This window comes from Rattus rattus, chromosome 9 (assembly GCF_011064425.1).
Source record: "Rattus rattus isolate New Zealand chromosome 9, Rrattus_CSIRO_v1, whole genome shotgun sequence".
NCBI classification, from domain to species: Eukaryota; Metazoa; Chordata; class Mammalia; order Rodentia; family Muridae; genus Rattus; species Rattus rattus.
The window spans coordinates 73,665,138-73,687,783 of NC_046162.1; the positions used below are offsets into that span (position 1 = coordinate 73,665,138).

At 47.5% G+C, this 22,646-nt stretch overlaps 1 protein-coding gene across 1 annotated transcript in view; it reads left to right on the top strand.

Annotated features, from left to right (window-relative positions):
• LOC116910099 (probable E3 ubiquitin-protein ligase MARCH10) overlaps nt 1–22,646 on the top strand; it is a 51,465-nt gene that overhangs the window by 25,421 nt on the left and 3,398 nt on the right. The window contains exon 5 of the mRNA XM_032913926.1: nt 17,730–17,901. Within this exon, the coding sequence (XP_032769817.1) occupies nt 17,730–17,901 (172 nt within the window). The remainder of the gene's footprint in view (nt 1–17,729; nt 17,902–22,646) is intronic.

Sequence of the window (22,646 nt, forward strand, 5' to 3'; positions counted from 1 at the left end):
AAGCACCTCCCTGTGTGTATGTAAACTGCATGTGTACCTGATACCAAAGGAATCCAGAAGACAGCATCAGATCCCCTAGAACTAGAGCTACAGATGGTTGTGGGCCACCATGTGGGTGCTGGGAATCAAACCTGGGTCCTCTGCAGGAGCAGTCAGTGCTCTTAACCACTGAGCCATCTCTCCAGCCCTTAACTAAAAAATTCCCATAATTAAAAAAAATAAATAGCTCCAAATTTCCTTCCACTTCCTCAGCAACCACCCAGCAAATGACAGTCACATGGCAATAAATAGCATTTCCATTGTGACTGAGAGTCAGACAGGAGCAGAACTGTCCCATGTGATGTTCAAGTCCAAAACAAAACAGGACTCCATGGACCAGAAAAGTATTCTGTTCCCCAGAAGCTGGACCTGCAGAAGTCACATGGGATAGTCCAGTGAAGGCTGTGACATTTGGGCTCTGTGTGCGTGTGAGTGCGGGCACATGCACGCTGCGTGCGTCCCAGGTACTTTGCCTGACTCCTTTCCTTGCCTGTGTATCTAGTCATCCTAACCTTCCCGTGGAACGTTCACTTCTCCTCTTTCAAAGGGCTCTCAGGCGGTGGCTCTCTCATTAATCTGTCAGTGTCAGCCTGCTGTCACCCTGAGCACAGTCATGAAAGCAGCCCCAGCTTAGCATATGACATCTGTGTTGCATGAGTCACACTTTTAATTTTCTCTGAGTTCTGCTTGTCCATTGTGGGGCTCCTTGAGGGCCAGGCCTTTCTTCCTCCTGGCCCCAGGGCTGTGTGCTTGCTGACGAGGCAGGACACACACACACACACACACACACACACACACACACACACACACACACACACACACACACACACACACGCACACAGACTTACACACGTGGGGCTTTTAACTGCTGAAGGGCCCCACCCTCGGAGGCTAAGTCATCTCTCACACCTGGTGTGCTGTTTGTCCCAGCTGCCCTCTTAACTCCAGCACGGATCCCGCACCCTGGACGTGCACCTGGGCGACCAGTGACCCCGCACACAACCTCTGCACTAGACACCCCGTGCCCGCCTGCCAACGAGTGCGCCACCGGGAGGGAATGTGCATCCCACAGTCTAACAAGCCTGGATCTGAGGAATTTTCCTCAGAGCTTGTTTACCACACCACTGTGGGTTTGCTCATCTGACTGCCCCGAGAGCCCCTTAGTCTCACAGGGCTGAATGCGTCGCCTCCCCTCAAACTGGTTCCTCTTCCCGTGTTTTTATTTCTACGCCAGCCAGATTTCTGGAAGTTGTCTTAGATCCCGCCCACCCCTCTTCTAGCCCTTCCTCCTCACAGGAGACCAACCTTACCTCCTCTCTCCTATCTGCCTACACATTTTCCCTTGCTGGGCCTGATATTCTTTCTTTCTGTCTGGATTATTGTAGTAAGGAATTCTCTGGCCATCTTGCCTTTCTTTACCCTTCCCAGTCAGTCTAAAGGGGTACCATAAGAATGACACTTCTAGAAACAAATTGAATGACAGCCATTTGCTTAAAATCCCTCCCTCAATCCTTTACCCACTGTCCTCGGGTAATAAATACCTAGGTGCTCATTGACCTGACCCATTCAGACATCTCTGAATTGACTCTCTAGAGCACGCGTTCTTGGAGAAATCCCCAGGTTTTCTAGAGGTCCAGGGTCAGCTCTTATTCTCAGAGCACCCTCTGGGCTCAGGCTCACCATGGGGTAAGGCCTCTTTCCCTTTGACAGAGAAACAGAAGACACCGTTTATGGCTGCATTTCCGGTGCCCATCATGCAGTAGAAGCCTAGGACTCATTTAACGATTGATGTAAATAACCACACCGCACCCTCATGTTAGAGCCATGCCACTATAGCAGCCAGAATGTTCACGTGGACAGGAGAATGCCCAGTGAACTGGATTGAAATTAGTGACAGAAGCCAGGCAGTGCCAGTATTCTGTTCTTTTCCTGGTGTGCCGCTAGCAAGGCCTAATCACAACACTGGCTAAGTCCCCTCTGCCATAGCAGGCCAGCACAGACACAAAAACAGTAGAGTGTGGAGCTTGGAGGGCAGAGAAACCTCAGAACAGCCCCCAAGTGGTTCCTCAGGATTCACAGGGCCCAAGTATTATCAGGTCCTTCCAGGAAACCCATGGGCCTTCTATGCTTAGGTTAGAGACCCTCCCTTTCTGCACGCAAACCTGGGGGCCGGAGGTCTGCGGCAGCCACGCGGAAGTGAAGAAGCAGTGGCTGGCAGGTGCCGTTCATCCTTGGTTTGTGCGTTTTGTCACAGTCCCACCAGGTGATTTAAAAATAGGGCATGACATAAAAATGGGGCGACTGTCAGTTTGAGCTGGGACGCCTCTGCAGAGTTGTCCTGCATCGCTCAGAAGATAAGCAGGTAGCCTCGCTCGTCTTTGAGGCTGACCCTGTGTGCAGCCTGCTTGACCCCTACACCAATAGTGACCCCAGCTGAGAGAAACTGTCAAAGAACCGGTGGCCTCTGACCCAAACAGTTCCTGGTGTTAATTGGACTTTGCAGCTTAGAGACTGCAGAGGACATTATAATAAAATGTCTTTCCTTCCCCCTGTTTTAAATACTATGTATCTCACTGTACTTCATTTTATTAAAATTATCCGCTTTTTAAAAATGGTTCCAATTAATTCCTGAAACAACAACAAAAACTTGTTAGAAACCAATTAAAATTCAGATATTGAAATCTTAAATTTTTTCTGTCCCAAGAGATGAGTATTCAGATGGGTGCCCACATTAAGTAGATTTTATAACACATAGCATTTCATCCTAAAATAGCCTTTTATTTTATTTTCATAATGCTTCATTCATTTAAAAAATTGAAATATAATTATTCATCAATTAAAAATAAAACAAATTTAAATTTTAAAATAATAAACAAAAATACAGAACTTATAAATCATTCCTGTAGAGCACAATGCTTAGGTGCTAGGAATGCAGAGTAAGAATAAGCCACGTTTCTCCCTCAAGTCGCCCAGTGTGATTAAACTGAGACCACAAAAGGCTGTCCCTCAGTACAGTGTCTGTCCCTCAGTACAGTGTCTGTCCCTCAACACAGTGTCTGTCCAGTCTGACATGTCCTCCTCAGGAACTGGCTGTGGTCAGTACAGCCACCTGTCCCTCAGTGCTCAGTGGGTCTGCCTGAATACAGTGGGACCACAGATGACAGATGGATGGATGGATGGATGGATGGATGGATGGATCTGTGGATGAAAGATGGGTCCAGATGAATGGATAAAATGTATGGATGGAAGGATGGATGGATGGTTGGAAGGAAGGACAGGTAGACGGAAAGATGGATGGATGTATGGATAGATGGATGGATGGATGGATGGATGGAAAGATGGGTAGATGAATGGATAGATGTATGGATGGAAGGAAGGAAGGATGGATGGATGGATGGATGGGTGGATGGATGGATGGGTGCATGGATGGGTGGATGGAACAAAAACAAGGGAAATCTCCCAGAGAATGCTAATTTTAGATTTTTAACTCGGATCTTGCCATGGGGAGTAGGAAGCAGAAATGGCGAGCCTGCTAGCTGTCAGGTTACAGGAAGTGCACACGAGTCTCTTCCCAAGGCCTTCCTTCTCCTCCTTGGTGTTAGGAAGATGGCCTCTGTCTTTAACTTTAACTGCCTCAGGACCAGGAAAGAGGAGGGCTCTCTGCTGCTGCTCCCAGAGAGCAGCTCTTGCATTTCGTTGGCTTGTGCGGTTGGACTCCATCATCTTCTCCTCTTACATTCCCACTGGTCTCCTGATTCTGCTCCCTTATGCAGTGAGGCCCTGGCAGGCAGCTGATGCTCTGCCGTCCCCTTCCTGATCTCCAGACACATTACCTAATGACTCCAGCATCCAGTTAGATAACCACGCCACGCCCTGGCCTCACAGTTCCCAAAGCATCTCAGGTGCCCTCCTCCTTACCAGTCACACACACACGGACACACACACACACACACAGGGCACACACATGGGCACACACGGCACACACACACACACACGGGCACACACAGGGCACACACACACACACACACAGGCACACACACATGGGCACACACACACACACACACACACACACACACACGGGCACACACACAGGCACACACACACGGGCACACGGGCACACACACATGGGCACACACACACAGAGACACACACATGGGCACACACACACACACACACACACATGGGCACACGGGCACACGGGCACACACACACACATGGGCACACACACAGGGGCACACACACAGGGGCACACACACACAGGGGCACACACACACAGGGGCACACACACACACACAGGGCACACACACACACAGGGCACACACACAGGGCACACACACACACATACAGGGGACCCCACACACACACATACAGGGGACACACACACAGGGCACACACACACACACACACACACACACACAGACACACACACACACACACACACACACACACACACACACACACACACACACATCCTGCATCTTACTGTTACCCCAAAGGATCTCAGTCACTACTGCTAAAGAAAATGTCACCCCCTTTGCATGGGCTCACAGCCAGCAACCTCCAGGCATTTCTCAAAGCTGCCCATTGTCTCTGCTCAGCAATTTTACCTAAAACCTTTCTCCCCAGTTTCCAATCCATCCCCTCTCCTACCTCACTCCTTATTCCCTCCCACTTCCAACCCTCCCTCCGTGCTTAGGATCCCCTTCCTGTCCAGCTCTTCTCTGCTTGCGTCAGCCAACTCTGCAGAGGGCTTTCCCATCAGCATGTAGTCATGATCTAAAAAGAGACAGAACAGCCTTCCTACCCCCGCTCCCCTCCACTTACTTCTCCTTCACACCCCAAGTTCCCCAAAGAATTATTTACACTGCCTGACTCCACTTCCCCACCTCCTCCTCTCTCCTCAACCCACTCCAATCTGGTTTCCACACACATGTCGTTCTCCAGAGATGCTCTTTGTCAAGTGACTTCCACATCTCCCCACGGAGCAGCTTTTCGTGCTGCTGGCCACACTGACACACACACACACACACACACACACACACACACACACACACACACACACACACACTCTACCACCCTCCAGTGAGGCAGTTACAGAGCCACTTGCCCTGGCTTCCTCCACATCTCTGCAGGCACTTTATCTTTCCCCCTCCTCATCCTCCTCCCCCTGTCCCTGAGTCCTGGGCTTCCTCCCGGTGTGGCTCTAATCCTCCTCTCCACCTGGGGTTGGGGGCAGGGTAGTGCTTCTTAGCCTTTGAGACACATGGTGAACTCTGTGGATTGCCTTAGACTTGCTTTCAGGCATAAAACAAGACACAGGTTTTCAAAGGAAACCACTTTTATGGAAATAGTCATCAAAGTATTTTTAGAAACTTGTGATCCGGTAATGTATGTGCTTCCTAATTAAATAACAAGCGATGGGCGGAAGGGTATTTTGAGACATCCGCAACAAATTTACTGAGATGTGAAAATATCTGTGACTTCCACGGTGACAGAAATCACAGGTCCTGCTCATACTACAGTGGCTGGGCGCCTGCAGCTTAGCTGGCAGGTAGAGATGGGTAGAGTGTTGTTGTAAAGATGTCACCTGTCACCGTCCAAGCTCCTGTCTCACCACGACTAGTTCTCTCTGTGTGCTGCTTAAGTCTCAGGAATGTCGTAACTGCCAACGTTGAGGGGTTAACTACCAGTGACTCTCAACTCTACGCTTCCAGCTCAAACCCCACTTTTGATTCTCAGATTTAAAACTCTACTGCAGTCTCGCCCCTCTCCTTGGATATCTGAAAAAGCCATCCAAGTTGATGACAGGCCCCCAGCTGGGCCCTTTACTCTCTCCTCAGTGCGTATCGTCGAGTTGACTCCACGACCAGTCCTACACATCTTACTTCCTGGGCGTTATTTGGTTGGTGTTGGTAGTGGTTTGGTTTCTGTGGCCCAAGCTATCCTCAAGCTCCTTATTCTCCTGCCTCAGTCTCCTGAGAGCTGGAATTACAGGCGTGTGCTGCTGTACCAGACCCGATATTATTCTGATCCATCTGCATAGGTGGCATCACCAGAGAGCTCCTTCAGTGGCCTTGGGGGACAGCGGCCTCCTGGCCAGTCCTCTTCCTCTCTTCTGCCTCCAAATCCCACTTTCCATATCTCAATATGGTAGCTCGTTGTTTGCAGGCAGACCCACCTGCTCGCCTGCTGAAGCCGCTTCTGTGACTTTTAAAGTAGGAACCAAACTTTGTCTTGAAACTGACACAGTCCTGTGGGACCCGGAGGTGTTTGCTGCTCTGGCCCTGGTTCACACTGGCCTCAGCCTTTGAGGTTTCTCTGTCTTGCCACACAAGCCCCCAGCCCCTCAGCCAAGCCCTGACTGCTTTTCCCCTGACTACAGTAGAACCCTCCCTCTCCCACATTCTCAGGTCTGCCACGTGTCCCCTCTTCCCATTCGTGAGCCCTGAGATTTTATAACTTATTTAGTAATGACAGTTAATGCACATGCACATGGAGGCCAGTGGACAGCCTCACGTGCCCACCCCCCCTTGAGTTGGTTTCTCTTTGGCCTGGAGCTCACCAATTAGCCTAGCCTGGCTGGCCAGCGCATCCCAGGGATCCTTCTGTCTCCTGTTCCCCATAACTGAAATTACAACACATCACAACCAGCAATTTTGCAAAGGCTCTGGGGACAGAACTCAGGTTCCTTAAATTCGCAAGGTAAACACTCTTAAACCATCCCCTTAGGCGACTGGTGGTCAACCTTGCTAGGCTGTGACCCTTTAATATAGTTCCTCATGTTGTGGTGACCTCCAGCCATACAATTATTCTGCTGCTACTTCGTAACTGTAATCTCACTACTGTTCTGAATCCTAATGTAAATACCTGATATGCAGGACATCTGAGATGCGACCCCCAAAGGGGCTGTGACCCACAGGCTGAGAATGTCCATGGGGTCCAACACCTTCTTCTGGCCTCCAGCACTGTTTGCCAAGTAAGCCCTTCTCCCTTAAGTTGCTTTTGGCAGCGTGTTTTACCACAGTAACAGGAAAAGGAAGTAAGACGAGTAGTACAGTAGTTCCAACCTATGGTTGAGACCCATTTGGGGATCAAATGACCCTTCACAGGAGTCGGCCAGACCGTCAGAAAACACAGGTACTTACATTACGGTTCATAACAGAAGCAAGAGTCCAGTTAAGAGGTAACAATGAAAGTAACGTTTTGGGAGTCCCCAGGACATGAGCAAGTGGAGGAACTGTGTTGAAGGGTGCAGCTTTAGGAAGGCTGGTCCACTGCCTCCCATGCCCCTGGACCATCCTGCTTGTCTCTCTGCTCTCGCTCGCTCCGATGTCAGAGCCGCACACCTAAACTCTTGAGCATGTCGCTAGAGCTGACTGCTTGACTTTTGTAGTTTACGTAGGGGTTTTGTGGTCTTAAGTTTTATAGAGATTAAAAGCTATTGCAGTGAATTATACAATTTAAAGTAAGATTTAATGAGTTCTGACAAACTCATGGATCTGTGTCACCCAGCCCCCACTGAGTTTCAGACACCCAGTGACATTCCCGAGGACACTCTTCCTGGCCAGCCCCGCCCTGGGGACCACCCCTTTATAACATCAGAGAGCACTTTGCTAGGTCCACCTTTTAAATCCATTTTTGGAGTTTTGTTTTTGAGGTTTTTTAAATAGGGTCTTAGTATGACCTCAATCCTCCTGCCTCTTTTCCTAGTACTGGAATTACAAGTGTGTGCTACCCCAACCAATGAATAAATGTCTTCTCAGAATTCCATCTTTCTGGTAGTCTCAGATCCTATTCAGAAATAGGTGGATGACCAGTGGTAGTGGCACAGGCCTTTAATCCCAGCACTGGGAGGCTAAAGGCAGGTGGACCTCTGAGTTTGAGGCCACAGAGTGAGTTCCAGGACAGTCGAGGCTACAGGGAGAAACCCTGTCTCAAAAACGGAAAAAAGGGGGGGAGGGGGAGCAAAGAAATAAAGAGGCAGACAATGGACCTCTCACTGAGACGGCTCAGTGGCCTGAACTAGAATCCTAGGACCCACAGAGTGGAAGGGCAGAATGACTCCTGAAGTTGCCCTCTGACCTCCACAAGAGCCCCACCCCCACGCCCTGCCCATGTACACACAAAATAAATAAATAAAACGAAAAATCAAAACTAAAACAGGAATGGGTCAAGTATATCTTTGAAATAACTTAGATAAATGGACCTAGTAAACCACATAAAACTACAGGCTAAAATCAAAAACCGATCCCCAAACAACAACGTTTTGTTTCCGTTGTTTTGTTTATAAGACGATGTTTACAAAGGTTACACAAAAAGGGCCATTCTCGTGGACAGCCGCTGTGGTGTTTCTTGAGAATGATTTAGGAGCAAAAAGGATTTTAAATCTCTGTGCTGCTTTTAATCTAGTGAGATAAATTCCCACTTTCAGGAACTTAAGGGCTTAACTAAAGAGCTACTTAAATGCGCCACACAGCGCTGCTTCTCTTAGGAAAAACTTGGAAGCATTCAGCGCGGCCAATGAAAGAATTATGACATCCATCCACGGAGCAATAGATTCTAAAGACAAAGAACCAGGGAGAATCCAGAAGTTTTTATCTCGAAGATTTATTCTGAGTCAGATTTGTCTCATAATCTTGGAAATATTTCACATTTATTGCAGAATGAGACAAATGAATCAACATAGTAATATAATTAAAGCGCAAAGGTTTTAAATAGGCAGGATAGAAATATAGAAGAAAACCTATAGTGTTGATTTTTAATTAGAACTATTGCTACACAGTCATGATTTTTTAAAGATATGCCTTTCTAATTTATTCCAAAGAAAGGACTTATAAACAATGTCACCCCAGCAGCAATGGATTGCACCTGGTCCTTCCCCCCACACACACCCCTTTCCTGTTCTCTCTTATTCTTTGCCACTTTTGAAACAGTCTTGCTACATTGCCAGAGCTGGTTTTGAACGTTTGATCCTCACTTTCTAATATTTTTCTCAAGCCAGGTGTCATGGGGGAGGCCTGCGATTACAGTACGGGGAGGTTTGTGGCCAGCAGGAACACATGAAACCCTGCCTCAAAAAAAGAATGTACAAAGCCTTCTCAGACAAAAGGGATTAGCGTTTCTCGAGAAATATCAAAGGTAGGCAAGGTCCGTTAGGTCTCAAACCTGGAACAAATGGCCAAGATACCTATTAACATATTAAAGTGTGCTCTGGCCGCTGTGTTCTCCCAGCATCCCATAGTCCCTACCTATTACCGGGTCCTTGAGGACCTACCATGCCCCTACCCCTTACCTGCACTATCCAGCCCAGTACTGTGCTGGGCTTTCCCTGCCCCCAGCTTCTCTGGCCCCATATATAACTCAGCTATTTTGGCTACGCCAGTCTGTTGGCCCAGGCTGTCCCTCCTGGTGGGCAGCTCTTTCTCTCACCTTGCACCCCTCACATGGCCCAGCTCAGTCTACCCCTTTCTGTGTTTTCCCTGGTATCTACAATAAGCCTTCTCCACCATACCTAGGGCAGTCATGTCTAACTCTTCCCAGATAGACTCTAATGTTTTATTGTACTAGAAAGCAAAGGAATACTTAAAAGACGGTTAAAAAAAACACAGCTTCAGTGGACTCTCACTATTTTAAATTTAGATTTTTATTTTCCTGGCTGGGAGTATCCCAGAGCACACATGAGGAGGTCAGAGAACAACTCTGGGAGGCTGGTTTTCTACTTGCACCGTGTGGGTCTCGGAATGGATTCAGGCTGCCAGGCTTAGCACCTTTACCCGCTGAGTCATCTGCCGGCCTCAGTCCCATTTTAGATACAAAAATGTAAGCATCAAAATTTAGATAGGACTGAATCAAACATAAAGACCACATTGTAAGTAAGCTCCCAGACATGAGAATAAAAGGGCTCTGTGTGTGTGTGTGTGTGTGTGTGTGTGTGTGTGTGTGTGTGTGTGTCTGTGCACACACTTGAGTTTGAGGGGCATGTATGTTTGGAGGCCAGAATTCAGTGTCAAGGATCAATTTCTGTCCACCATTCTTAGAGTCAAGGTTTCTTCCTGGCCCCGGAATCACTGATCACCTAGCCTGATTGTCCAGCAAACTCCGGGAGCCACTTGTCTCTGTCCCCAGTCCCTGCTCTTGGGTTACACAACACACTGTCACACACAGCTTTGTATGTGGGTGCTGGGGATTTGAATTCAACTCCTCACGTTCGCATAGCAATCTCTTTGCCGACTGATCCATGTCCCCAGCTCCAGGGAAGAATTATAAAACCATTTTGCTACCTTAATATAAGTATAAATCTAGGCAGGGCATATCAAAAGAGGCTCAAATCACTGGGGAGATGAAGTTGAGAAATAGACTAGGCTTATTCCAAAGTGGCAAAGCATCGTTCCCCCAGGTGACCACAAACTACAGAGCAGGAGCATAGGCGTCTCACTTGGAGAGTTCTGATAGTCTGGCTATCTTGAGACATCAAACACGGAGTTGGCTGTATTTGGACAACCTAACAATGTGCCTGCTGGTCTGGTGATACAAAAGAAGGACATCACATGGCCTATAAATATCCCAAAAGACGGAATTGGATTTGGTTATGGGGAACACCCAGAAGATACTGTGTGAGGCAGCTTGGCTGTACCTCGTCACAGAGGTCAAAACTAAAAAGGCAAAAAAGGGCAGAGCCTTACTCTACACTAAGGGACTAAAGGGACACAACTTGCCGTGAAAGTTCAACCATCATTCCCAACAAGATAATCTGAAAAGACATCGTGGCATGCATGGGTTTCAATATGCTCTTTATATTAGGTAATATTACAGGACTATTATTATTTATTTTTAGGTCTCAGAAGTAGTTTTGTGGCTTAGTGGGGAAAAGTATGTTAACAGGAAGTACACCATGAAGTGTTCTGTTAAGCTGGGTGTGGTGGCTTATGCCTTTAATCCCAGTTCTCAGAAGGCAGAAGGAATCTCTCTGAGTTCCATAGTGGGTTCTAGGACAGACAAAGCCACAAAGGGAGACCAAACAAACAAACATAGACACCAAGATCTAAATTGGTGCAGAACTCTGCTAAGTGAAGTCGTACGATACAATTCTGTTTTGTTATTGCTTGGTTTTTTTGTTTTTTGGTGGGGTGGGAGTCAGGATTTCTCTGTGTAGCTCTGGGTGTTCTGGAATTCACTGTGTAGACCAGGCCTAGAACGCTCAGGTATCAGCCTACCCGTTCTCCTAAGTGCTGGAATTGAAGGTGTGCACCACTACCGCCCAGCTCTTTCTTTACTCTGCACCCTATTGCTACAATATGAATACATACTTCTTTGAGTAATAAAGAAAGGAATTGTGCTTTATAAGAATAAACTATGAAAACAACAGATTAGTCTCTGGCACACTTGTAGAATGCCTTGATTTCTCTCAAGGACAGGAACACATAATAAAAATCAACATTGTTCTCTACTCAGAAATGGCTCCATGGATGGGGTTCTTTCTCACTGACTTCCAAAGAAGATCTCACTAAGATCCTCTGCTTGGATCTCAGAACTTTTCAAACTCTGGCCCCACCCTCCTCCTCTACCCTCTGCTCAGGATCCTAGAATCCTATCATGGCAGGTTCCTTCCCCCATCCTCACCTGGCCCCAGTTTTGAGCCCCAGCTCAAAAAGGTACTACTCCTTCCTCTCCTCCCTCCCCCTCCTTCTCCTCCTCCCTCCTCCTCCCTCCCCTCACCTCCTCCTCCTTCCCTCCCTCCAGTCTCCTCCTTCCTCCTTTCCTCCTCCCCCCTCCCAGAGGTTGAGTTCCCCACCTTCCAGGAGACCCAGCAGGGCACCACAGGAGGAGGTTGATTAGGGAGGTTGAGGGGCCTCCTTCCATGTGTTGTTGTTGAGTAGGAACTGGGAGGTTGAGTAGGGAGGTTGAGTAGGGAGGTTGAGTAGGAGGTTGAGTAGGGAGGTTGAGTAGGGAGGTTGAGTAGGGAGGTTGAGTGGGGAGGTTGAGGGAGGTTGAGAGGAGGTTGAGGTTGAGCAGGGAGGTTGCAGGAGGGAGGTTGAGAGCAGGAGGAGGTTGAGTGAGGAAGGTTGAGCAGGAGGAGGCAGGAGGAGGTTGAGGGAGGTTGAGTAGGGAGGTGAGTAGGAAGGTTAGGGAGGTTGAGTGAGGGAGGTTGAGTAGGGAGGTTGGGGAGGTTGAGTGGGGAGGTTGAGCAGGAGGTTGGCAGGAAGGTTAGGAGTTGAGTAGAGGTTTTGAGGAGGTTGAGCAGGAGGTTTTGGGGGACTTCCAGTTGCTGACTGAGTCTCGTTTCTCAGAAGGTCCTCTTAGCTGAAACAAAAGACGAGTGGGAAATACATCATAGCAGAACTACACCTGAGGAACACCCAACCCAGGCCAATCTCCAGGGCCACTGCAGCACCAGACAGAGCCTATCCCTACCACAACCAGTGATGGCTCAGCTCAGGGAGTGATAAACTGAATGCAATCCTCAGAACTCACAGTAGGAGGAGAGGGACTAAAGAGTTGCCTTCTGACCTACACACCACACATGCACATAAATAATGATAACGATGTTAATAATAATAATAATAAATTCAAAGCATGAAATATATGGCCACCACTAATGTCAACTGGACACTTGTTTCTGAAATTCATAAAGAATTGATTCGTTTTATAAGAAATACCCAGGGCTCAAGAGATGGCTCAGTTGGTGAGAGCATTTGCCACATGAACCTGCTGAGTCGTGAGTTTGATTCTCGGAGGCTACATAGAGGGTGAAGGAGAAAACCCATTCCATAAAGTTATCCTCTGACCCTCCCTATGGCATTATGGAATGTGGAGACAGACAGACAGACAGACAGACAGACAGACAGACACACACACACACACACACACACACACACACACACACACCTGGCTGCATGTGGTGATAGAGCTTTTAATTCCAGAATTTGGGAGGCAGAGTCAGGAAGATCTCTGTGAATTCAAAGCCAGACTGTGCTGCATAGCCAGTTCCAGGCCAGCACACAGTGAGATCCTGTCTCAAAGATAGGAAGGTAGGAAGGAAGGAAGGAAGGAAGGAAGGAAGGAAGGAAGGAAGGAAGGAAGGAAGGAAGGAAGGAGAAGGAGGGAGGGATGGAGAAAAAAGAGAAAGGAAAGAAAGAAAAATAGATACGTCTGTATAGCATGCATCAAGACTACATCCTGTTGTAATTTCAGTAGCTTTCTACACTGAGCTCTCCCTGGGGAATGGATGGTTGGTTAATCTCAAAGTAAATCTTGAAGCTTCACTTCCCTCTCCTCCCACAACTGATGATACTAGACTGAACCTCTGAACCTGTAAGCAGCCCCAATTAAATGTTGTCCTTGTAAGAGTTGTCTTGGTCACAGAGTCTGTTCACAACAGTAAAACCCTGACTAAGACATGTGGATATCAGTGTCTTCTCATAACTGATTCTCATCTGACCTAGCACCACTGGTGGCCATGTTTTTAAGTGAGGAACACATGGATTAAAGGAGCACTTTGATTTGAGTGGGTGATGCCCCAGCCCGTAGAAACCTCCAAAAGACCATCAGTCCACATCCCTTTTTATTATTCAATATTAAAAAGAAATTCAAGAAATGTCCCCAAAATCAGCACAAGATAAAGTTTAGGCTGCTTTACATTGTAGCAACATCCGGCTTAGAGCAGGATTTACATTTACTTGTATGTGGCTGATTACTTCCCATTCAGAGGTCTGGTTATACGAAGTGACCCTCGATTCCCAGACATGGTTTGTAAGCATGAGGCACAGTTTGATGCAGCCCTTGGGGACAGCACTCTTGATTGAGGATCCTCACTTCTGTACACAGTCCCCTGGACCACCTTCCTGGGTTGTCCCTGTTGACTATCAAGGTCCATTGACCTGACCACAGCTTTTCATAATCTGCTGAGACTTAATTTATTCCCAACATAATAGATACACAATCTCTCCTCCTGGCAGCAGCCTGATGGCCCTCTTTGCCTCATCCGTCCTCCCTATATAAAGTCCTGCCCTCATCTACCCTGTGTCACAGGATCCACTTAGCTCAGCCTTCCGTCACCATGGCAAAATCTGGCTGGGTGCACATCCCTCAGCCCTCAGCCCCACGGCTCCAGGGAGGGATGAAGGGGTGGACAAGTGAGAACCAATTTCCTGGATCTTGGAAAGGAGCCATCAGGGAAGGGTTGGGAAATCCCACCAAGGCTTTTCCATCCCTGGCTGCTTGAGTCTACGAATCTTCTGATCCTGCCTGTTGGTCGTCTCATTTCACATCCAGTAGCACCAGGTCTGGGCTTCTAGTCCCTCGTGCACGGTGGGGGAAGCGCCTTCCCGTCTGTCTCCTGCCCTGGTGTCCCCACCTTCCAGGAGCTCTGACTTGAAACCTTCAATATGTTGCCAAGGGTGTGTAGCTCAGTGGTAGAGCTACCTGGCCAGAACACGGAGGCCCTGGGTTCAATCCCCAGCCCATGGAGAAAGGAGGGAGAGAAGGGAGGAAGGAGGGAAAGATAAACAAATAAATAAAAAGCTGTTATGTTACCAAGTTGTTCCCCATTGCCTGGCATTGACTTTCCTAATTAAGCAAATCCGTCTGAGAGCCTTTCTCTGGACTTCAGAAGGTGCCAGAAGGCCAACTTGGTGATTTCTTGGAAAAACCTTAAATCCACAATTTATAACAGTTCAGAAATAGTTAGCCAATAAATTTGAGTTAACACAGCTTTATTAGGACATGAAGTTCCCAATATTAAAGTACCCTTGCATAGGCAGGGTTTGGTCTTCAACTCTGAAGGCCTTTCAATGGTTTGATCTTCCACTTTGAGAGTCGGTTTCCTACCCTAGGAGCAAACGGCAGTGGGCTGCTGTCTCCACCGTCACGTGACATTTCAACTTAGGAACATATGGAGTGGAGATGGAAACGGTAAATTTCAAAATTATAACAGGAAAAGACAGTTCTCAAATCCACGTTACATAAAAACATTATTAGTGTTGATTTGATAATCTCCAGATATTGTTAAATATTTGACATTAGAGCTTTACTATTTGGGAAAAAAGAATGAATTGTCTCAAGACTGGATGAGTCTCAGCTGGCTGGCGTGACTACATGATTCTGTGGTCTGGAGACGACACCGGAGTGCGTACAGGAACTGACCCTCCTCTGTGCACGAGCCCTAGGTTGGATGGCATCCGTCCAATAGGCTTTCCGCTTTGGTGTCAAGCTGACAGCGAATGCCCAGGAGTTGGCTGATTTTGAAAGTGGTAGGAAGTGAATGCCTGGGCAAGGCACTTGACCCAGTCCACGCGGTACTCGAATGCAGTTATTGTAACTCGTTATCAGTTATTATGAGTCATTATAAGTGATGCATGCCTTACCTCACTCGATCATGAGGAACCCCCAAATGTAGGAACTGTTGTTCACAGATGAGGAAACCCAAGGAAAAATAATAACTAACGAGTCATACTAAACTTACCACAGGTCACATGATCACTAGCCGTAAGAACCAGGTCTCTGCCCCAGAGCCCCAGATGACAATGGATTTTCATGAGCAGAACCAGCTGAGGGTGGCTAAGGGTGTGACGGGTCATTAGCGAAGACTAAAAAATAAATATTAGGTAAAAATTAAGAGGCTGAAGTGACAAGTTTGAGGTTGCTCAGTGAGGCAAGAGAGGGAAAGGTCCACTACCACATCCACAGGCGGGCATCCCAGGCCTTGCTATTGTACCTTCTAGTTCCAGTCAACAACACACCCCTTCTAGGGGCAGTTTCTGGACTTTAAGAATGATGCCCACCTATCAATAAAGGCAACGGCACCAGAAAGAGGAACCAGAGGATATGCTTAGTACCTGGGGCACAGTCCCGTGACAGGTTAATTGGCCAAACTTTGTTTCACCTCTTCAGTACTCTAAAGAATGGAAGTCTAAGGAGGGCTGACAGGCTTAACAGCTACCCAGTAAAGAGCCTTTTACCTACCCTCCCAGGTCCCAACCGCCTGGGGCCAGCAAGGAGTTCCAGCCGGGCTGGGGGAATGGGGAGAGATGTGGGCGGATTGGAGCCACTGCTGCTTTGCTGCGGGCTGGAAATGACACGCTAAAGTACAAGGCCTGCGTGAGTGAACTCCTCAGCCTACAGGCAGTCTGGGAAGAAATTCTGTCCTAGGCTCCCTGCTGCTCTTCTGGGGATCCAAACCCATTACTCTGGCTCCCGTCACCCAGTCATAATGACAGTCTCTAGCATCAGAATTAAAATTTGCCAAACACCCACTTTGCTGCAAATAGAGAACTCATCTCGTGTTCAGAAATGACCTCATGATTCATCTTTGACATTTCAGAATCATTTTCAAAGATTTCTATTAAGTCACAGAACTGAAAGAGAGAGAACAGTTGATTCATTATGCCGTCTCCTCTCTCTGCCACTTTATCTGAGGGTGGCCTGTTTTCCGATAATGGATGGAACAACAATAACTATTTGTTTGAAAGCCATATCCAAAACCTAAATTTTAAAATAAGATTTGTCCTCGTGGGAAACAATGGTGTGCCCACCTGTAGACGTACAGACTTCTTTCTGCCCAGAAGAAGGACAAGTGGGAATTTTTTATAGTCCTGTTTCTCTTACGTTGCACCCAATAACTCAGAGCTATTCAGTGTATTTTCCTGAGTCAGGAGCCACTGAAATGAAAAAAAAAAAAAAAAAAAAAAAAAAACAAAACAAAACACCACGAGTGTCAGCAATCATGACAAGCAAGATCAGTAAGGACCACAACAGCCGGGGATGTAATTTGGCCCGGGACAAAGCACAGCTTCAGAGAATTCACAGGCACTGGACTAATGCACCATGTAGGAGAACCTCCCTAGACCCAAAGGTGGGAAAAACCCTTAGGTTTTGCTTGTGACAGAGGCATGGTCTCGCAGAGCATGCTAGTGCCGGGGCCTGGAGCCACACGGCTGCATTCAGATCACCCTTGGAGCCAGGGTCTTGACTGTCATTTACGTCGTTCGCATAGTTTCTTTGATGGGGAGAAGTCTGGCAAAGGGTAAAACTATTGAATACTTGGATAATTTTTATTGTATCTGCACACCTGGGTCAGGATGCTTTGACACTGTAGGAATTGTGACTTGTCCTCATGTGGATTTATACTGACTTCTTTGTAGAAGACTAACTGGAGGGGACCTCTTAGGAGATCCATCTGTCTTGGGCAATGATTTGGATTACTGAGATCTGATTGAATCAATTGATTGTGTAGTGGGGGACAATCTAAATTTCTTTTTCATTGTCCAGCATATGGATTAGCATAAGGAACTTTCCTTCACCGTCTTCAAAACAGTTCAGATATCAAACAGCAGACACTTTAAAAGCACTGATTTAAAAGCAACTCCTTTCATATCTAGCCTTGAGCATGAGCTGTTTATTGGTCATCAGATTACCCAATGGTCAGAAACGCATTCATAATGTGCTCCAGCAACTGACTCAGAAATGCAGTCTCTCAAATATGTCCTGCAACACAAGAGCCATTAGCTTCCCTGTTAATGTCGAAGTCGGTGGTCCAGATCCTTCAAAATCTCCCTGGCCACAGAGCAAGCTGAGTGGCAAACACAAGATCCCTTGGAGTGAGGGGACACTGAGGGGCCCACTGATACCCACGTGTCCTGCTCCAGTGCTTAGCAAAGGTGACCACTGACACTCACGCCTCTTCCGTTCCACAGAGTTCCGGTGAGGAGGATTCCTTAAGCGAAGCAAGATCAGCTACCAAAGCACCTACAGCTAAGAGTGAGCCCAAACTTCCAGCCATTGACCAAACATCTGTCAAGCAGAAACACAAAGGCACCATGACACTGAAGAAGCCAGAGAAAGTGAGCCCGGGCAAACCCTCTGCAGGTGAGTGGCTTCCTTCCTGAGATCCCAGTCTTAACAACGACAACAAACAGGTGGGGTTGACTAACCTAGGACTTGCCAAGTGCCCAGTTAGGTCTCGGAAGACCAGTGAGCCTGCACACAATTAATTTCTCAGTAGAATATGCTCCTGTATCTTCAGGCCCAGTTCTCCACGTTCTGTGCTACTCCTTACAAATGCTGCTGCCTTTTCTTTACCATGGCTCTTCTGTGGTGGGGATGGGGGCAGGTGGAGGGGGGTGAGAAAGGCATTTGGCCCCAGGTATCAAGTTTTATTACTAAGGAAGAAGAGCTTTCAAAAGCATCTGAATGACATTATTTACAGCTGAGAGCAAGAGTAATAAAGTCCTCCAGTCCCAGGGTTGTCCTCTCAGGGAACTTGATAAATCCTTCCTTTTGTGTGATTTGGTAAATAATTCACTCTTATGCTGCCTTTGAAGCAAAGGCCAGCCCTCTGTTTGGGGCAGGAGAGACTCACTATCTAACAAGAAGCTCAAATGGAAAGTTTAGAATGCCCCAGGCTCCTCCCATCAAAGGCAACATCTGTGGGACAAAACTGTGTCCTCTGGGAACCACACGCAAATTGGGATAACTAGGCAGAAAGGTCTGCCTCCTGGGAAAGGAGCCAAACTTAACTGCTGAAGAATTCGAAATAGCAAACATCACGCAAGTCATTAAAATCCCAATCACAGTAGCTTCCTAATCCTAAAAGCGCTGTCCTGCAACCACTGGTCTGGTTAAGTCTGAATGCATTTGTAGAAAATGGCACCTTTCACTCGGATTAACCGCCCACATTCTCTTTAATGAAGTCAAGACCAAATTGACTTCTGTCGCGTTGTCCTCTCCAGCCAAGCGCCAACCCCTGTTCCTTATTTCCTAGTGGGGTGGGGTGGGGGACGGGGAGATATGGGGACGCTCCAAGTCAATTTCTCATTTGAAAGACTAATAGAATCAGGTTTTTTACTCACTCCTATCTTAAGGCCAGAGTAGAGCAGGTGAGGTCACTGCAAATACTGCATTGAATTGAGGTTGGGTTTTAATCGCTATACGCTGAGTGTAAGCTCAAATCATGCAACGCCATTCATTCAGCGTGATAGCCTTCTCACTAAAACCCTAGTAGCTGTCTGCTTTGTCATCTGTGGATAAAAGTCATTAAAATGAACCTTTGAGGTCCATCCTGTGATCTGGGCTGTCTAATTAATAATACAGATGTTTTTCAGACTGAGCAAGCGCCGTGTGAAACTCACAATACTGACAGGCAGGGAATTAATTCACTTTCCACTTTATAAAACATCAAACTTGAAGAATTATCAAGCTAAAACCTACCAGGGTTTAGGCAAGAGATCCAAGTTGGTGGAAGGATATATTTTTCACCAAACAGCAGACGTGACACGGCAAATGTGTTTTCAAGCCACCACCTGTATCTTCCTGTTACGATCTAGGCAGAACTCAAGACCATAGAGCTATGAGTGGCTGTCCAGCCAGCACAGTGATTTGGAGGTTAATATATGTGCCATGGAGACGGGTGAGAGGGCACAGCAAACTGAGATGTAACTCCCCACCCCCACCCCCGTCTGCCAATTCCATCCACACCCCCAGAGTGATTAACTGCCATGCACAGGGCCTCAGGTTAAAAGGGGAGGAACAGGAGGAGAGAAAGAGGCTAAGACTAGGTCTGAAGTTGGATCTCTCAAGGCCAGCCTGGGTCACGTAGAAAGACCTTGTCTCAACAAGAAGAGAACAAGGAGGAAAAGAAAGTTAGATAACAGCAGACCACTGGGATAGGAACCGCTGGTTTAATGCGTGTTGACACTTCCAACTCCTAATTAGCATCGCAGAGTGAAAGCTTAAAGATTTAACCTGAGTCTGTTGATGAAAAATTGGGAGCTGGGGGCTGGCGACAGTGCATGCTTTAATTCTGATAAATACCTGCTATGACAGAAAAGAGGATTTGGTTCCTGAATTATCTGGATGCTGATCTAATTCACCAGCTAAATCCAGTTTCCTGCTTCACATTCCTAAAGAATTTAGGGGTGAGCCAAAGTCGGCATTATGTCACCAAAACTAATTTCCACTTCAGATTTAAGCAAGATAAAAGCTCAGGACACAGTGAAACCCCTTTGTGACATCTGTCTTCCAGGTTAGCCCTCCTTCTGTGCTGTGTTATGCCAGGCTTTCCCAAGCGAAATATGTAGCTTGAGCGTTTGGCTTGCTTTCCCGTCGTAACTGCACGACGACAACCTGGGTCTACGTCCTAGACGACTTCCTGTGCGTGAGCTGCACTGGGAACCCAACATGGCTGCTGATAGCCTAAGCCCAGTCTGTGCCCTCTCCAAAGAGGCTTCTCACAGAGATGGCCCCATGCTCTCACTGCTCCCTGCAGGCTGGCCAAAGGAAGTCAGGTGTCCCACCAGCTGCCCCTGGACAAGCTGGCCCCAGTGCTCCCCTTCAGCCCTCTTGGGATAGTGGCATCCGCTGCTCATGGGACAGTGCTTAGGAAACAAATGTCTGGGCTCTCACCCCGGCCCCCATTTCTTATTCACTATGAATCTTTTGGCAAGGAGTTTCTCTGTTCCTCAGCTTTGTCACCCTGTAAAATGGGGAATGAAGGGGTAAAAAGAGAATCGGTGTGCTGGGTAAAACGTAAAGGCTCAGTGATAAATACGCATTCTGCGGTTAAGCAGTGCTGACCGCTGTGGCTTTACTTTACTTAGCACAGGAGAGTCTATGGTAAGAAGCCGACTCACGAACTTTATTCCCTGTGCCTAAAATTTGCCCTTTTCTCCCCTTATTGGATTTATTAACTTCATAAAAATTGGAGGTATATCTTCAAAACTCTCTCACAGGGGGCTGGAGAGCTGGCCCAGTGTTTAGAAGCACTTGTTCCTCTTGCAGAGGACCTAGGTTTGATGGCCAGCACCTACACGGTGCTCACAGCCATCCAACTTCAGTTCCAGGGGCGCTAGCGCCCCCTCCTTGCCTCTCTGGGCACCAGGTGTGCACATGCACGGTGCACATGCGGATGAAAGACTCATACACATTAACATAGAATAAATCTCAAAGGAAAAAAATAAGCTCTCCCATGCACTTTTACTACGTTCTGAACGTCCACAGCAGAAACACTGAATAGGACAAGAGAGATAGCCAGACTTCATTCCCCAAGCCAGAGATATCCATCATCTCCAACAAGACAGAATTTAGGCAGGGTGTCAAGGCGCAGCAGGGTCTGACATGAGTTGGGTCCAACAGTTCTCCTTCAAGGTGAGCCCTGGTATAGAATGGGAAAGAAGCCTGGCAGGGTCGCACACCAGTTCAGAATTCTGTAAACCACAGAACACTTAGTAGACCCAACCAGTACAGAAACAGCACAGGGCCCACGGGGGATCTGTGGGGCTTCCAAGACCTCTCTCAGTCCCAGCCTGGCTTGGAAAAGAGCTGTGTCTCCTTCCCTGGGCATACAAAGGCACCCAAAGGTCACTGTGATGAGGGGTTATAGCACCTGCTGTCCTGCAGCGTGCTCGACTCCAGGGAAAGCCTGCAGGCAGCCCCTGAACTGGCTCCTGCTCTCTGACTTTACCTGGAGTTTGAGCAGAAGCTGCTCTAGTTCTGTTCCAGGAAAGTGGAGCTGGATGCAGTCCCGGGAGCCTGCTTCCAAAATGTTGCCCTTTAAAACAAAGCCAAGTGTTCGGAAATGCCCCTCACTTATCATTCAGCTGGACGTGTAGTCATTACTAGATTCAGATAGGTAGGAGGAGGCAGACCGAGAGTGCCTTACTGTGCCTTATCTTGAAGACCTGTTCTTGTAAAACTCAGGAAAAGCAGTGAATTTAGGTTTCAAAAGATAAAAGTCTAAAATAGATGTGGTTGCTTTTGGATTAGGAAATGTTTATTTAAAGAGCAGTGTGGAAGAGGAGTCTCGGGGCAAATCCTAAATCTTCATAGTTTGCCTTGCAAATAAATGCTATTGAAGATTTTCTCAGAAAGGCTAAGGTTAATGGGTTTCTCGACAAGTCCAGCTGACGCCGGACAACTTTCTAAGCTGTCTGTCCAAGCCAGAAACAAACAAACAAACAAACAAAAATATATAAATGAATCCTCCTAGCTTTATAGAGGGCATCCTAATTCTCAAACCATTGTTGCTGATGATACAATATCGAGGCTCGGAATGCCGGTGCTACTCCAGAGCTCTCAGTGCCTCTTCAGTAACATGGAGCTGCAGTGCTGTCTCCTTTACCATGAAGACAGGAGGGTTAAGTTGCTGGGTATTGGCTACGCCTCAGGAAAACACTGGCCCCCAGATACCCCCAGTGAAGCCCACTCCCAGTGCAGTCTGTGTTTCTAGGCCTGGTAGCTCTATGAGGACAGTGCTTGGCCAGAGCAACTTTCGTTTGGGATGTGAGAGGCATTGAGATTAGTTATAAAAAGTGTGTTGGTTTGTCGGTGAAGTCATCCATTTACCCAGCACGCTCAGGAATACAACCAGGCTTCGATAGTAGCTACAATGTGGAGAAGGGACTGGTCAGGCAACCAAGGAAAGCCAGATGCAGCTGAGGCACTTTCCGAGAGTCTGGGGAGGAATGAGAACACCTTTACCTAGAACGAACACCGAAAAAATAGAAAAGACATGAACTGGCTGTCACCTTGGTCTCAGTGAGGACTTGTCTGGGTCAGGTTGACCTGTAGGTATGTCTGGGGGAGACTGTCGTGATGTGGAAAGACTCAGCCCCCTA